The sequence below is a fragment of the Vitis vinifera genome, chromosome 1 (assembly GCF_030704535.1).
Source record: "Vitis vinifera cultivar Pinot Noir 40024 chromosome 1, ASM3070453v1".
NCBI classification, from domain to species: domain Eukaryota; kingdom Viridiplantae; phylum Streptophyta; class Magnoliopsida; order Vitales; family Vitaceae; genus Vitis; species Vitis vinifera.
This window is the reverse complement of record NC_081805.1, coordinates 1,965,788-1,981,484: the sequence shown is the minus strand read 5'-3', so window position 1 is coordinate 1,981,484 and position 15,697 is coordinate 1,965,788. Positions and strand designations below refer to the sequence as shown.

General features: G+C 35.5%; 1 protein-coding gene across 2 annotated transcripts in view; it reads left to right on the top strand.

Annotated features, from left to right (window-relative positions):
• The window catches only part of LOC100254261 (MAP3K epsilon protein kinase 1), a 32,265-nt gene extending 17,229 nt beyond the window's left edge, over positions 1–15,036 (top strand). Inside the window, exons 1-15 of one of the 2 annotated variants that reach the window (XM_010650037.3) lie at positions 1,103–1,214; positions 3,712–3,826; positions 4,015–4,416; positions 6,285–6,611; positions 6,695–6,739; positions 8,066–8,245; positions 8,338–8,421; positions 8,694–8,785; positions 8,874–8,957; positions 9,870–10,723; positions 11,004–11,389; positions 11,479–11,613; positions 12,579–12,985; positions 13,723–13,837; positions 14,419–15,036. In XM_010650037.3, the coding sequence (XP_010648339.1) occupies positions 1,159–1,214; positions 3,712–3,826; positions 4,015–4,416; positions 6,285–6,611; positions 6,695–6,739; positions 8,066–8,245; positions 8,338–8,421; positions 8,694–8,785; positions 8,874–8,957; positions 9,870–10,723; positions 11,004–11,389; positions 11,479–11,613; positions 12,579–12,985; positions 13,723–13,837; positions 14,419–14,595 (3,459 nt within the window). In that variant the 5' untranslated portion in view covers positions 1,103–1,158 and the 3' untranslated portion in view covers positions 14,596–15,036. Of the gene's footprint in view, positions 1–1,102; positions 1,215–3,711; positions 3,827–4,014; positions 4,417–6,284; positions 6,612–6,694; positions 6,740–8,065; positions 8,246–8,337; positions 8,422–8,693; positions 8,786–8,873; positions 8,958–9,869; positions 10,724–11,003; positions 11,390–11,478; positions 11,614–12,578; positions 12,986–13,722; positions 13,838–14,418 lie in introns of those variants that run through there. The other variant, XM_002277286.5, reaches the window with a different exon arrangement.
• Positions 15,037–15,697: the final 661 nt, after the last annotated feature.

The following is a 15,697-nucleotide window of genomic DNA, read 5'->3' as shown; positions in this document are numbered from 1 at the left end:
TTGCGGCCACTTGAGGGTGGGTGAGGTTTTCCCTATCTTTTGTTCAGTTCTTCTTTTTGGGCGTTTGTGTATACCCCCTGTATACATGCGGCTTTTTAGCCTTTTCTAATATATTCTGATGTTTATCTATCAAAAAATTATTCTTGGCTTCACAAGTTGATCCAAATTATTTAAAACCATGTTTTCCATTATTTATTAGAATTTTATTAATTTGGTCATTGTTTTCATCCATCTGTTCCTGTTTGGTACTTGTCCATGCAAAATCTTCTACCTACTGTAGTGCTCCTTGCTGCTGCTATTTTTTTACCTGTGTGTTTGTGTCCTTTTTTCTTAGTAAATTATTTATTTATTTATTTATTTTTTAACTTTTCCTTCTTGCTTCTTTACCTTTTGGCACTACTTAAGTTTCCATATATGGGTCTGGATTGTTTTGTCTTCCCCCCTCTATGGTCTTGCCTGTAGCAATTCGTTTGTCTCAACAACTTCATTTGAATTATGCTCATTGTTTAATTATTTATTTTTCAAAAATAATTTTTAATTTTTTTAAAATTTACACACCACACACACATATATAGGAAGCTATATTCTTTTTTATCTTACCTATCAAATATATATATATATATATATATATATATATATATATATATATATATATATATATATATATATAGGAAGTGCAGCAAATGCTTGAGAAATTTTGGGTCTGACCCTCACATGACCTTTTTGCTACCTGGTCCAATGTCCCAAAATAACTTTATGCAACCTGTTGTGGGTCATGGTAAGGTGATGTTATACTGGGTGGATGATTTCTAAGGATGGTTGCTTCTCTATAGAATCTTTTTGCAAATCCTTGTATTCAGGAGCCTTTTAACCATTTTCAGCCAAGATGTGGAGTTCAAGCATTCTTTGTAACATTGGTATTTTTGTTTGGGAGGCGTGTGTGAGAGGATTTTTTCAAGAGACCAGCTTATGGCTTTTGTTAATAGGTATTGTCTGTCTATGTGAACAAGAGAGGATTTGGCAAATCATATTCTTATCCATTAAATGTTGCTGTGCAGTTTGTGGTTTTCATTATCATCCCTTATTTGGGGTGTATTGTTTTGTCTCTCTGTTGGAGCATGCTTTATGTGGTTGGCATGGCACTTTTTTTGGTGAAGGATGCCAGATGATATGTTAGCAAAACGGGGAGCAAAGCAGTTGATTCCTTTTGTAGGGTATTTTCTACCCCCTAAGTTCTTGATTTCATAATTGTAAGCATTTTTAGATGTGCACCTCTAATGACATCTAAAGCAGATAGTTTTTTCCCACTTTTGACCACAACTATGTTGTCCTTATGCTTGGAGGAAGGATTTTTCATCCTTCTTTGTATTTAATCCATGAAAAGAAAGTTTTTGTTTTTAATTAAAAGAAGGGTGGTAGAGGATATGGCTGATGCCCCTTTTGAGTTTGTTTGGTATGTTAGGAAAGAGTGAAATCATAGAATTTTTTAGGGCATGAAGCGTTTTAAATTGGATTTGAAAGTTTGTCTTTGCTTGGCGGAGGGCTTGTTTAGTATGTTAGGAAAGAGTGAAATCAGAGAATTTTTTTAGGGCTTCAAGCATTTTGGATTGACTTTTAAAGATTCTCTTTGCTTGGTGAAAGGGCCATTTTGGGGGTTTATTACTCATCTTTATTAGGTTTTATAGATAGCATGGATAGGATTTGAGACATGTTTTGTGCTTGTTTCTTAGTTTCCTTTGATAAACACCCTTGTATACTTCGTGTACTTGGGTTGTTCCCGCTTTTTGTTAGGCAATCTTGATGTCTTATTTTAAAAGTCCACATGGACCAATCATTGGATGCCATGTGTTCAACTTATGGCATGTGAGCTCCATGCACAACAAATACAAAGTGTCACATGTTTAATTCAACTCTCCATTAACACCCGGTGCACCTTGCTTTAGGGCTTCGATGCATGAATAAGTTCATTTTTCTTCTCATTTCTCCATATGCCACAATTGTGTGTAATATTTAGATGTGGGTGCCTGCTGCAAATGAAGGGAGGAAAAATCATTCCACAATATACAAAATTTGGTTAAATGAAGAAACAGAGAGAACTTCTCCAACAGGAAGCTACCATCTCTAGAATGCAAGGAAGGCCGTTTAGGACTTACTCTTGAAGTAGCATATGCTAGCAGCAAGGAATGAGGCATTGGAAAGACTATATAAGGACAACTATACATCATAAGAATACCATATAAACTTGTATAAGGTAAAACTGTCTCTACACTCCATGAGGATGTAAAAAATTCCCTACATAAGGAACCCAATGCTTCATAGTTGTTAAAGGCGCTTAGGCCAAAGGCTCAACCACTCCATAGCTATAGGGCCTCACCTAAAAAGGCTTACGCCTTCTCGGAAAGGCGCATCTTATTTATTTATTTATTTATTTATTTTTTATTCTTGAAATTCCTAAATGAATATTAAAACTTTGTATATTTTCGTTGTTATTTTTTTGTTGGGTGATTCTTTTAAATGACTAAAATCTTGAATTGGTTGTTTTGATTGAATTTTGGATCATATTTTATAAAATTGACATGCACTATAGGTTGCATTTCATTTCGATAAAGCACGCTCCTTGCTCTTTAATCCTTACAAGATTTTTGTGCCTTAAGTGCCCCTTGTGCCTTTTAAGACTATGTGATGCTTGGCTCCTCTCTTTGCTAATCAGTGATATTATTAGCTGAACAGCTGAGGCTGCAAATGACATCTAGAATTTGATGGAGCCACCCATCATACCTCAAGGCCCTCTCTTTGAGTTTTACACCCTAAGATATCAAAGTAGCAAGCTTTCTAAAAGGGCTAAAATCCCTACTTCGATGGTTAAACTCTTTCCTGTTAGTTTGGCAAAAGCTCACTACTGGACCATTATGGTCTTTGATCATCCCTCTGGTCATCAAGTAGGTTGGGTTACCTAAAGTGCATCCATCGAAATTTAACTTGAATGAACTCACTGCATTAGCTACTGCAATAGTATAAGTTGAATTGCACTGTGACAGGGCAAGGGTTTTATGGCATCTTCTGTTCTCTCTGTTTGGTATGTCGTGGGTGCTCCCCTCTTTGGTTAGAGAGACGTCTTTAGGATGGCAAAGTTCTTTCGTGGGTAGAAAAAGGAAAAAGGCATGACAGACTGCTTCCTTATGCTTATTTTGGACAATTTAGAAGGAAAGAAACAGTAGGGTGTTTGAAAATAAGGGGCAGTCGGTTTAAGGGCTTAAATCTTCTTTCCTTTGTAATCTGTGGATGTGGTGTAAGTTGTATCTAGTTCCTCTTTCCACTGTAGTCTTTGTGGACTGGTTGGGTTCGGGTTTGGGGGGGTTGTATTTTTGTTGTCCTCTGTTTTTTGTGGTGTTTTCAGGCGTTCTTTGTATACTTCGTGTACTTTGGGATGCTCTTTTGCCGTTCCTCTTTATAAAATTATACTTTTTACCCATAAAAAAAGTAGTATAAGTTGAACTGCATTCTGACTGGCTGGACATGACCCATTATTTTCTGCTTCCATGTTTTGGAAGTTGTTACATTTCTTTATTGTATTATTTTTGTTAACATCAAATTGTTCTGATGTGATAGTGTGTTATATTTCTTGTGTATTTCCCCTATTCAGGATCAGCAGTGTTTGATCTTTCCTTTTGTGATCTTTATTTCATGATAATCTAATTCTGTTTCTTGCAGAAATATACAGGAAGATGCTTCAGTTGATGCAGAGATTTCCAATGGAGATGATCAAAGTATTGGTGAAAGCCCTTCTGATGAGAAAGCAGAAGTAATTGCCTCTGAATTTGAAAATGTGAGTATGTTGTAGCATGAACCTTTTCCATGTAACAATTTGTAGGTATTTGTTAAATATTGGCATGTAAATTGGTTACCATTTATCTTTAAATATGCTTAAAAAATGCTTGTCTGGCTGCTATTTTAGTTTGAAGCAATTGGACCTCACAAGTAATATCTTGGTGATCTGGATATTTTCAATTTCAGGATTCCAGAAAAGAGTGTTTACCAACTGAGGTTGTTGATACCGGCAAATCTTATACGGATTCCAATGGAGATCTTATTGAGGATGAAGTTGATAATCCAGAAGAGTATGTTCAATCAGATCAAGTACCCACATTGGCCATTCACGAAAAATCATCTCTACCAACTACTTCTGGTATATTGCCTGCTAATAAGGATGTGGCTCCCCCTAGTCCAACAGATTCTAACGAGGTACTAGATATGGGTGATCAGGATGAAGCACTAATGAATGGTAAGGTGGGATCTCCTAAGTCAAGAAAGAACAATGTTTTATATAAAAAGAGTGAAGGGAAAGGAAGTTCTACTCAACTTGACAACAGATTATTTGGTTTTGTACCAAGAAGTCAGGAGAATAGTTCTCGAAAGGTAAATTTGCTCCTTTTTTTTATTTTTTATTTTTTGTTTGTTTATTTTTATTTCTTCTTGTTACTCCTGGACAAGTGAGTTGGTTATTTTTATCAGGTGGACAAATTACAGTTCAATAATAGCAATTTAGACAAACTCTTATATGGGCATCTGGGGTTGACATGTTTATTTATTCCTATTCAAAACTTCCTTACACCTAATAGCTTTTTTTTTTTTTTTTTCCTGTCCCCCTTTTTAAACTTAGTGTCTAAGGTTAGGGCTTGTCTGAGACCATATTTCTGTTGATATTCTAAACTTTTTCTTGAATTTTTGGTTCTGAAAAATTTCTGGTATAATTTTCTTTTGGTATTCTTGTCATGGTTGCTAAGCATTATGTTTATGTGCAACACTAATGAAAAATCTGTTGCCAAAGTTTGTTTTAGATTTAGAGATCTTTAAAATTCTTTCCTTATTTCCTTTTTGCGAGGTGAAGTATGAAAATATCAGATTAAAGCATAATGTAGACTTATTGGGGGCAAATTCGAGCTAAGTGCCAGCAAATCAATGAGTAGCATTATGGTATTCCATGGTTATGCCATATCTTATAGGTGCTTAAAAGTAGAGAGATGAAAAATGTGCCTTCTTAGATTCTGTTGTGCTAATATACTAAAATTAGTCAATCTACACAACTAGTTTATCACTGATCTTGCTTAAATTGGTCTAAAGAAAACTGGTCTGGATTTCATAACTAGTTTATCATGTTCATAAGAAACAATCTAGGCAAGCCTACTCTAAATCACAGTTCAAAGTAAGTGGCATACTGCTTTCTAGTTTCCGTTCCCACTCAGATATTCATGTTTCAAAAAAAAGTTGGGGTGAAGCAGCATGTTTTTTGGTCATATAAGTGATGATATTAGTTTCTAGACCAACTAATTTTGTGTGCATCTGCAGGCTTCTTTGTTGAGCAACAAGTGTGGTTGCCTAAGTCTTAAATTTAATTCATGGAAGCAATCAAATGTGTTCACGTACGCATGAGTCCTGTGACTGTGTATGTGAATTTATGTGACAGTGAACAACCATTTATGTTAGTTTTTGTTTAAGTGTTGGAATGAGTTTGTTACTTTGTAGAACTAAATTGCAAATTGGATCATCAGAGGCTTGCATCCATGTTTTTGAGGTCTTACATTGGATTAAACTTTGTTTTCTTGGAAGTGAAACTAAGGGGCTGGCTACTGCCATAGCCATTATATGTTTCTGCAGTGTTTCAAGTGAAAATCTTCAAAGAGATTGGGATATATGATGTAGAATTTACCAGAACGGCTTTGGTAATAGCCCTTTCCTAAAATCAACTTGTGGAGTTTATTGAACCTTAATACATTGTGTTTAAGTTCAATTAAATGAATTATAATCTATAACCTGCTAATAACAATCAACTCTAATCTATAACCTACTAATAACTATTTTCCTTTAAACTTTTGAGATTTTTGTTTATTTCGTTCCTTTTCCTAATTTTTATGATAAGGAATATCCTTTTTCATCACAAGACTTCTGCAGATATTTGATTGTTGTTGATTTTTTACCATCCACTATCCTCATGTGTCTGAACTTCTGAAGAAGTTAATTTCCTCAAATTCTTCAAATATTGCATCCACTCTCAGTGCATTGTTCCTAATTTTATTTTATTTATTTATTTATTTTTGCGTTTGTATGACAATATAATGTTGTGCTTGTATTTTCTTCTCTTGGGCATGATAAGTGCTATCTATTCTAGAATAAAAACTTATGGACATTGAGGTTGAACATTGAATTTTTTTTTTGTTTAAAATCTTTTTTATCTTCCAATTTGCGGATTTAAGTCTCATTAAGTTCTGGAACAATCACTTTTGAAGGCTGCAAAGGCACCAGTCATTTCGGGCGGAAATGAGCTAAGTAAATTTAGTGACACGCCAGGAGATGCTTCTTTGGAAGATTTATTTCATCCACTGCATAAGAATCCTGAGGATCAGGCAGCTGAAGCTTCAACATCTGCATCCTCATCACATGTTGTACAAGGCAATGCATTCATAAATGATGCTGGAAAAAATGACCTGGCAACAAAGTTGAGGGCTACAATTGCTCAGAAACAAATGGAGAATGAGATTGGGCAAACAAATGGAGATCTCTTCAGTTTAATGTTGGATGTTCTGAAGGAGGACGTGATGGATATTGATGGTTTGGTATGTTGGAGAATGTCAGGTTGCTAGGTTGGTGTCTTCATTATTCATGGCTGACAGTTTTTGTATTATTCATGTATTTCCAGGTTTTTGATGACAAAATGCCTGGAGAGAACCTTTTTCCCCTACAGGTACTTGGCATTACCAGGATGCACTTCTTGATGTTGCTGCACTACTAGATTATATTATTATCCTCAATAAATATGACTGGAAGTGGTATTTTGACTAGCATGCTATTTTTTAGTTCACTTGATTGTTACTTTCAATACTATGTTATCCTTGATAAAAATGGTCAGAAGCTGTACTTTTAGTGGCATCTGATAAAAATGGTTAGATTTCCTCCAAATTGCTGTGGAAATAAATCCACTCATTGTTGGTGAAAATGCTTATTTTGGTGGATATCTTTGAGACTGTGTAGTTGCATTGGAAAACATTTCTGATGCTTTAGTTGGTTGCTGCCTGTGGAGGAAGCTGCAGGTTTTATGGAGCTCGTGGCCTTTGTAATGTTATATTAGTGCTGGAAGCTTCTTGAAAAACCTAATCACTGTTTAAATACCCATAGCCTTGCTCATTTTTCTAGCATATATGCATGTCAGCGGGTGCACCTGTGTGTGGGGGTCTGTGTAGTATGCATTATGCATGTATCATGTGTATATAATATTGGCACAAGTTGGTACTTTGTGAAGGGGGTTGATGAAATGGGCTTGGTAAAAAGTGGAAGGTACTTCATGTGATTCTCCTGGTAAATTTAGTACTGAACTGGGAAATTGGGAACTAAAGTTGAAGCTAGGGGTAAAGAAGTTACTGTGATGTTAAGTTTTCTGGAGCTTTACGACAAAATTGAAGCTCTTCATATTTTACCATGTCTCCTAATAAGTTATTGGTAAATTGGAGAGGTTCATGATTTATCTGCATTTATTCTAATAGCATGTACTTTGCTTCATTATATAGCTGAATAAAATAGCCTCAATGGATGGTGGGATTCAGTGAACTGAAGCATGTATTGGTTTTTAACATTAATAACTCAAGTGATGCTCCAAAATATAGTAAATTTATACTTCTAGGATTTACTTAAAACAGTGATAACAGGAACTTTGAGTGCTGGGATGTGCAACAAAGCCATGTATACCAACTAGTCTGACAGAGTCAGATGCATCTTCATGGAACTCAAAAATAAAGAGAGAAAAAAAAAACGTTCCGTATTGCTTAAAAGAAGGAAAGGAAATAGAAAATTACACCTGCACAAAGAAATGCATAATCAACAAATGTTGAAAGCAAAAGTTGATCCATTCACATGACAAATGGCAAATGATGGGACCAGAGTATGTATATAAAGATATCAGAGTTTTATTCCCTTTTAAACAATGAGAATGGTGTTTTGATGGCTGTTTAAAGCAATTTTATTGATATATTGCATTGACCAAACTAGTAACCCTTCTTATTTTTTTGCACCATAGGCTGTTGAGTTTAGCAGATTAGTTGGGTCATTAAGACCACAGGAACCAGAAGATGTGATCGTGTCTGCCTGTTTGAAGCTTATATCCATTTTTCACCAACGCCCTGAGCAGAAAGGTGTGTTTGTTACTCAGCATGGTTTACTCCCCCTCATGGAACTACTTGAAGTTTCTAGAACTCGTGTACGTATGCTGTTATGAAGCTTAATAAAATTCTTTAATGTTCTAACATTAATGCCAATTTTTGAGCTTATGAATGTTCCATATAATTGCAGGTTATATGTTCAGTGCTTCAAATTGTAAATCAGATAATCAAGGATAATACCGATTTCCAGGAAAATGCTTGTCTTGTTGGCCTGGTAAGAACCATGTGGGAATGTGTTTTTATGTTCTCATGCTGCACAAGTATCATGATTATTAGACTAAAAATTTGAAGAGTCTGAGGCCAGAAGGTCTAGACTCTCCATTCTATCCAAAAGAACAAATAACTTTGGGCATTGTGATTGCCAAACAACCAAATCAATCTTATATTAATGTGTTTCAAGCTGTAACATCTTCTGCATTGCTAATGTTGTATTTTTGTTTTTATTTTATTAAATGTGGTTGTACTTATTGCCAAGTTACACTGCAGATCCCTGTTGTTATGAGCTTTGCAGTACCTGATCATCCCCGGGAAGTTCGCATGGAAGCCGCTTATTTCTCGCAGCAGCTTTGTCAGTCTAGGTGTTGAATTTATTCCTTGTGTGGTTTTCTTGGCATGCTTTATCATGTAAAAGTAGGGATTATATATTTGATTGCTACATCTTTGCAGCTCCTTGACATTGCAAATGTTCATTGCTTGTGGTGGAATACCTGTTTTAGTGGGCTTTCTGGAGGCTGATTATGTGAGGTACAGGTATGTAGTTCATTGTGCTATGAATGAATGAATCGCTTGACTAGGAAGGGAGTGGATTTTTGTTTTTCTATGATTCTGCTGAGCATGGAAACAGATATGTTCAAAGCTCCAAAATTGATAACTGTTGAGTTGGATTTGTAGTGTATTGTGATAATCCTATCGTATCTACCAGGCTTAAACTAGGTTAGACATATTCAAGGAATATCCTAGAATTATCTCATACTATTTATATATTTTTCATTTTTCTCATACAAGTAATCTATAGACTCTATGCTATAGAGAATGTGACATCCCATTTTTCTCTCATGTCCCTTTCCTATAGGAAACACCAAAACACCATTTTTCTAATAATTTACTGTAATTAGAACAAATTAAATAAGAGTGTGATAAAACTATCATTTTCAAAATACAAATAAAAAAGAACAAATTTTCTTTTGCTGGATCTTTCAGCCTTTATCACCCTGCTTTTTGCATCTTTTTTTAACTTCTCTCAGAAATACTATATGTGCACGTGTAGTGCCCATCTAGAGTGTATTTAAACCCTATTCAGTTAGAGTGTGCATGTGTGTGTGTATGGTTTATATATTTTTAACTTGTTCATATTGAAATGATGATAACCTTTTCTCTTTCTTTCCAAACTTGATGACTATGAGTATATGACAGTGTGGAAAATGTTATGATTTTATTTAGATTATTTCTTTTTCTTTTGGAGATTTTCTAGTGTACCGTTTGTTATGTGTCTAGACTTTTTATCCTTTCCTTTCACACTCAAAGCATATTTATGTCAGGACTCAGGCACTTTATTCACCATGTATTCTGTTTTCTTCTACCCAATTTTTTTCGTCTTTTTTCTACATGGCTTTGCATTTTGCATCCCAAAACATCATATTAATTAAGTTGCTTTATATCCAGGGAAATGGTTCATCTAGCTATTGATGGCATGTGGCAGGTCTTCAAGCTTCAGCGATCAACACCTAGAAATGATTTCTGTCGCATTGCTGCAAAGAATGGAATACTTCCTAGGCTTATAAACACTCTTTATAGTTTGAATGAGGCTGCTCGTCTAGCTTCCATAGCTGGTGGTAGTGGATTTACAATAGAAGGTTTGGCTCCGCGACCACGTTCTGGTTCACTGGATCCCAGCTCTCCTATTTTTATTCAGGGTGAGATATCACTTACTGGAATCGATCATCCTGATCTCCTTAAGGTTAGGCATGGGCTAATTGATCATTCCTTGTCAACTGCAACCCAAGAACCTTCACGTGTTTCAGCATCACATCCCCAAAGGTCAGATGCTAACCAACCAGATTCCCGATACTTCTCTCTGGATACTGACAGGCCTGCAATGGAAGCTTCAGTTGCTTCTAAATTACAAGACCTTGCATTTTCAGAAAAAGTTGCAAATATGCAAACAAAGGAATCTTCTGGAACTATTTTGAAAGAGCGAGAAAACTTGGACCGCTGGAAAATTGATCCACAACGAGTCCCTAATTCGGCTAATAGGACATCAGTAGACAGACCTTCAAAATTGGTGGAAGGTGTGTCAAATGGGTTTCCTAGTACAATAGGGACCCAGCAAGAGCAAGTTCGACCTCTTCTTAGCTTGTTGGATAAGGAGCCCCCTTCCCGGCATTTTTCTGGTCAGCTAGAGTATGTACGGCACCTCTCTGGGTTGGAGAGACATGAAAGCATACTGCCTCTACTACATGCAACCAATGAGAAGAAAACAAATGGTGAACTAGATTTTCTGATGGCAGAATTTGCAGGTAATTGACTGAATTGGTAAGCTTGATATTTGAATTATGATTTTATATCCTGAGAACGTTTTTATTTTAGGAAATGGGTAATGTAACATGCTTGCATTTACTTAATAGGTTCCACCTTTTGGGGTGATGAAGTGCATGCCTTCAGATTTGTTTCATTAGTCTGTATCCAATTTTCACCATTATCTTATTTAGTTTACTCATAGGTACAAGTTTTTTTTTCATAGTTTGTGACCCTCTACATTGATATGATAGAAGGTGAATGTTCTATTCATGGTTTCAGAGGTTTCTGGTCGTGGAAGAGAAAATGGAAATCTGGATTCTGCACCTAGAATTTCAAATAAAACTGTAAATAAGAAGATTCCATTGGCATCTAATGAGGGTGCTGCTTCTACATCTGGGATTGCTTCTCAGACAGCATCAGGTGTACTGTCTGGTTCTGGTGTTTTAAATGCTAGGCCAGGAAGTGCAACGTCATCTGGGTTGCTTTCCCATATGGTATCATCACTCAATGCTGATGTTGCTAAGGAATATCTAGAAAAGGTTGCAGACCTTCTGCTGGAGTTTGCCCAAGCAGATACGACAGTAAAATCCTACATGTGTAGCCAAAGCTTGCTTAGCCGTCTTTTTCAGATGTTCAATCGGATAGAGCCGCCTATTCTTTTGAAGGTAGATAAGAAGTTCCAGTGGTAACATTTGCTTCAACTTGTCTAAACTTTTGCTACTCTGTTAACATTGTCGCTCTTTGTTATTTATAGATACTAAAGTGTATCAATCATTTGTCAACCGACCCAAATTGCTTAGAAAATCTTCAGCGTGCCGATGCAATCAAATACTTGATCCCAAACCTTGAACTCAAAGAAGGGCCTCTTGTATTTCAAATACATTATGAGGTAAACTTTCTGCTCTGTATGTCATGCTTATTGTTGCAAGATGATTATATGAGGACCATGTTTAATTGTTAAAATACTTGTTTACCTGTCGACCATGTTTTTTGTATGCTGCTATACTCACCTCTCTCTTTTTTCTGTCTAAATTCCTCAAGTCTGGTATCTGCGTCAACCATTTTGCAATATCTAGTGATCTTGGCCTAAATTTATATCAACAATATGCATTACTTATCAAGAGGGTTTATTATGAAATGCTACCCAAATCACCCATGAAAAGTGCAGTGACCTTTTGATAACTCAAAATAGTGCTTTCATGCACCAAGATCACAAAAAGCTTTGAATTGACTATTGGAAGAGATTCTCAAGGCAGGGCCCATAATTGCTTGAGGTATATTTGGTGGGTTTTCCATGGCGGACAATGGTTTAGGCAATTCTCATCCTTCCAAATTCCACCAGACCTACTCAAATCCAACCCATGTGCTATAGTCTGTATCCTCTTCTAAGACACCGAAACAATTTCTTTGTTGGGGTTTCAAATAATAAGAATTATGATTGTTGGTAAGTGAGCATCTATTCTGAGTTTTGACCATAGAAATGTTGATCGTCCTTAGATGCTAATATGATTGAAAACTATAGTTTTATGGGCATATTTTTCATTTCCACAGGAGAATGTTAACTACATCTAACTTGAAATTTAACCATACAGCTACCTATAATATTTTGTCACATGTTTTTCTCTTTCTTCTCTACTAAATGATTGTAGGGAGGTATGTGCTTTGAGCTGGTTTTTGTGGGTTTGGTTTATCTCAGCTTGACAACTTCTATGATATAGCATCTTATTGATCTATCAGAGTTGAAAATTTGGTTGTTAAATGTCTGAAGATGGCTGATTCTTCACATTGTACTTTGGTTTAACTTTTTTTGAGGCCACGATTTAGATGCTTCCTCATAAATTTCATTTTCTGAAGGTCCTCTATGCATTATTCAACCTCTGCAAGATAAATAAGAGGAGGCAAGAACAAGCAGCTGAAAATGGAATCATTCCACACTTGATGCATTTTATAATGTCAGATTCTCCCTTGAAACAACATGCATTGCCTCTACTGTGCGATATGGCCCATGCATCACGTAACTCAAGGGAGCAATTAAGGGCCCATGATGGGTTGGATGTGTACTTAAGCCTACTTGAGGATGAGCTTTGGTCTGTGACAGCATTAGATTCTATTGCTGTGTGCTTGGCCCATGACAATGACAACCGGAAAGTAGAACAGGCGTTGCTGAAAAAGGATGCAATTCAGAAATTGGTCAAATTCTTCCAGTGCTGTCCTGAACAACATTTTGTGCACATATTGGAGCCCTTCTTGAAGATTATCACGTATGTGATTTTCCATCTCTCTTATCTTTTGTTTTGTGGCTTTTCACTGTATTGATTAAGATTGCATTTTCCTATTCAAGATCCTAATTGTCAATGGCACCCTGATACATGAAATGCACATTAAAAATGCATTTTTCAACCTCTTACCACTGGTCCTCCTTATAGAATGCATTTTGGGTTGATAAATCAACCCAATTGGTTCTTGGTGTTCGTTTTTGTTTTTGGGACAGCATTAAGAGGGTGTTTGGTAAATCAATTTGTTGAGCTAATAAGACTTTATTACTGAATTTAAGTTGTTAAGCACATTAAGTACAGTTGGTAAAATAGCTTGATATTGCAAATTAAAATTAAAAACAACTTTGCTAAATCTAAATCAACTTAATAACTTTATTTGACTCTTACGTATAATTTAATTCAAAGTCATCTTAAGTCATTAAACATTAAGGATTAAGTTTTACCAAATGCCTTTTATCTCCCTAGTTTCCCACTGACTAGTCAGAGCAGTCTTTAGTATCCAATGGTTTTCTGATTGAACAATTAGACCTCTGATATCTGGTCAAAGAATTTTATCAAAACTGCATCAATGTCACAGTGATGTTCTAAGACCTCCAATTGTTCTCAAGTTTAACACCATTGTTATAGCTTACTAGCTGACTAGCAGATACTCCTATATGGTTTAATAATTGTCTTGTTTTTGGGTGTTGTAAAGTTATGTGTGACACATTCTCGAAATGCAGGAAATCATCCCGGATAAATACAACACTAGCTATTAATGGGTTGACACCCTTGCTTATTGCAAGGCTTGACCATCAGGATGCTATAGCTCGTCTTAATCTGCTCAAACTAATAAAGGTAAGACTGCCCTTGTATTCTTCTATGTTGCATATTTTGCGTGATTAGCATACAAGTTCTAGTAAACATTAGTGTGAGTTAATATATTTCACCATGATGCTGCTGCAGACGGTTTTTCCCAGTTCATCTTTAGATGATTTGAATTTTTTATCCCCTGCTAGTTCTATATTTATGATAAGCTATACCTGTTGCTGTTGCAAATTTGCAGACTGTTAAGGTAGATGCTATATTACTGAGCTGCACATACATGTAAATGTGTTTGATAGAAAAGGATTGGTTTGGCTGATGCCAGTTTTTTGGATTCGGCTTGTGTAGCTAACCTCAGAATTTGGAATTACACTTCATTCCTCCCACCTGGAGATAGCAATTTCCAACTTCCATGCAATTGGAATTTGGCTTGTGTAGTTTTAATTCCAGTAGTTGGATTTACACTTCGTTAGTTGTCAGCACTGGCTCTCTTGATGTGCTGACTTGAAATAACAAGTTCCACAGAAATATTCTTCTGAACATTCTGTTTCTTAGCATTATTATTGAGTTTTGTAGCCAGGATTTGTATTAAAAGCTATTGTTTGTATCGGCAGTCTGTTTATGAGCACCATCCACGGCCAAAGCAACTGATCGTGGAGAATGATCTGCCTCAGAAGCTTCAGAATCTGATTGAGGAGCGCAGAGATGGGCAACGTTCTGGAGGCCAAGTGTTGGTTAAACAGATGGCTACTTCTCTCCTTAAAGCACTCCATATCAACACCGTTTTGTAAATTCAGGTCCCTAAATTTCTTTTCCCTAATGTATATTTGGTCTGTCTAGGAAGGAATGTATTTACATCGTCCTTTTTTTTTCTTTTTTCTTTTTTGGTTTCTCTTAATTTCTTTTTCGTTTATGGTTTTTGAACCCCCTTTCTAAATATTGTGGAGCAAACAAGATCTGGGGATGTCGCTTTATTTATATCTGGGATGCCTTCAAGTTCCAGATGGGTGGCTTTTTTTGCATGAGTGAGCTGCCAAAATCCAAAATTGTTTCCCTCCTCCTTCACTACTATGTTCTCTTGGCTCAAATTGTGTATAATGTAAACCTCTTATAGATACGTACTTTACAAACCTATACGACTGTTGATGAGATGTCCACTGCAAAGTGCTTTTCATTAATTTTCTTAGAATATTTTAATAGAAGATACCTTTCCTGCGTGTGCATGGACCCTAGATTGAGGGTTGATTCTGTTTGAATGTCATGTCAATGTTCTTGGACTCTGATTTTTATTTAAATTTAGAACCTGATTAACAATGTGATTTAAAAATGGTTTTTAGTTTTTCAAACATAAAAATCCTTTTTTATTTAAAATTAATATATATATATATATATATATATATATATTAATTTTAATAAGACTTAATGCCATGAATTTATTTACAAGTATATTGTTTCTTTATTTTTGTATGGAATCGTATATTTTCATCTAATAAATAGATTTCAAATAAAGTAAGATTTAATGTCTTGAATTTGTTTTAAGTCTAGTAATTTTTAAAAATAATTTAATATTTAAATAATGATTTAATTAATACTCAAAATTTATTGACAAGAACCAGATATTGACAAAAACCAGTCACCAATTTTTTTAAAAACAATTTTAAGATTTGAAAATGGTTTGTAAACTGTCAGATTTTTTAAAAAATGTTTTTTAAGATTATTGCTTTTTATTTATTTTTCTCAAAATCCCGGTTCCAGACGCTCAACAACAATCAATCCTACACTTCTGTAAAATAACGCCTATGTGCCTGAACATGATGACGAAGACAAGAACCAGTTACGATAGTCATTATGTAATGCATGCAGAGTTTTCATTCCCATTCAACATTGAAAAAG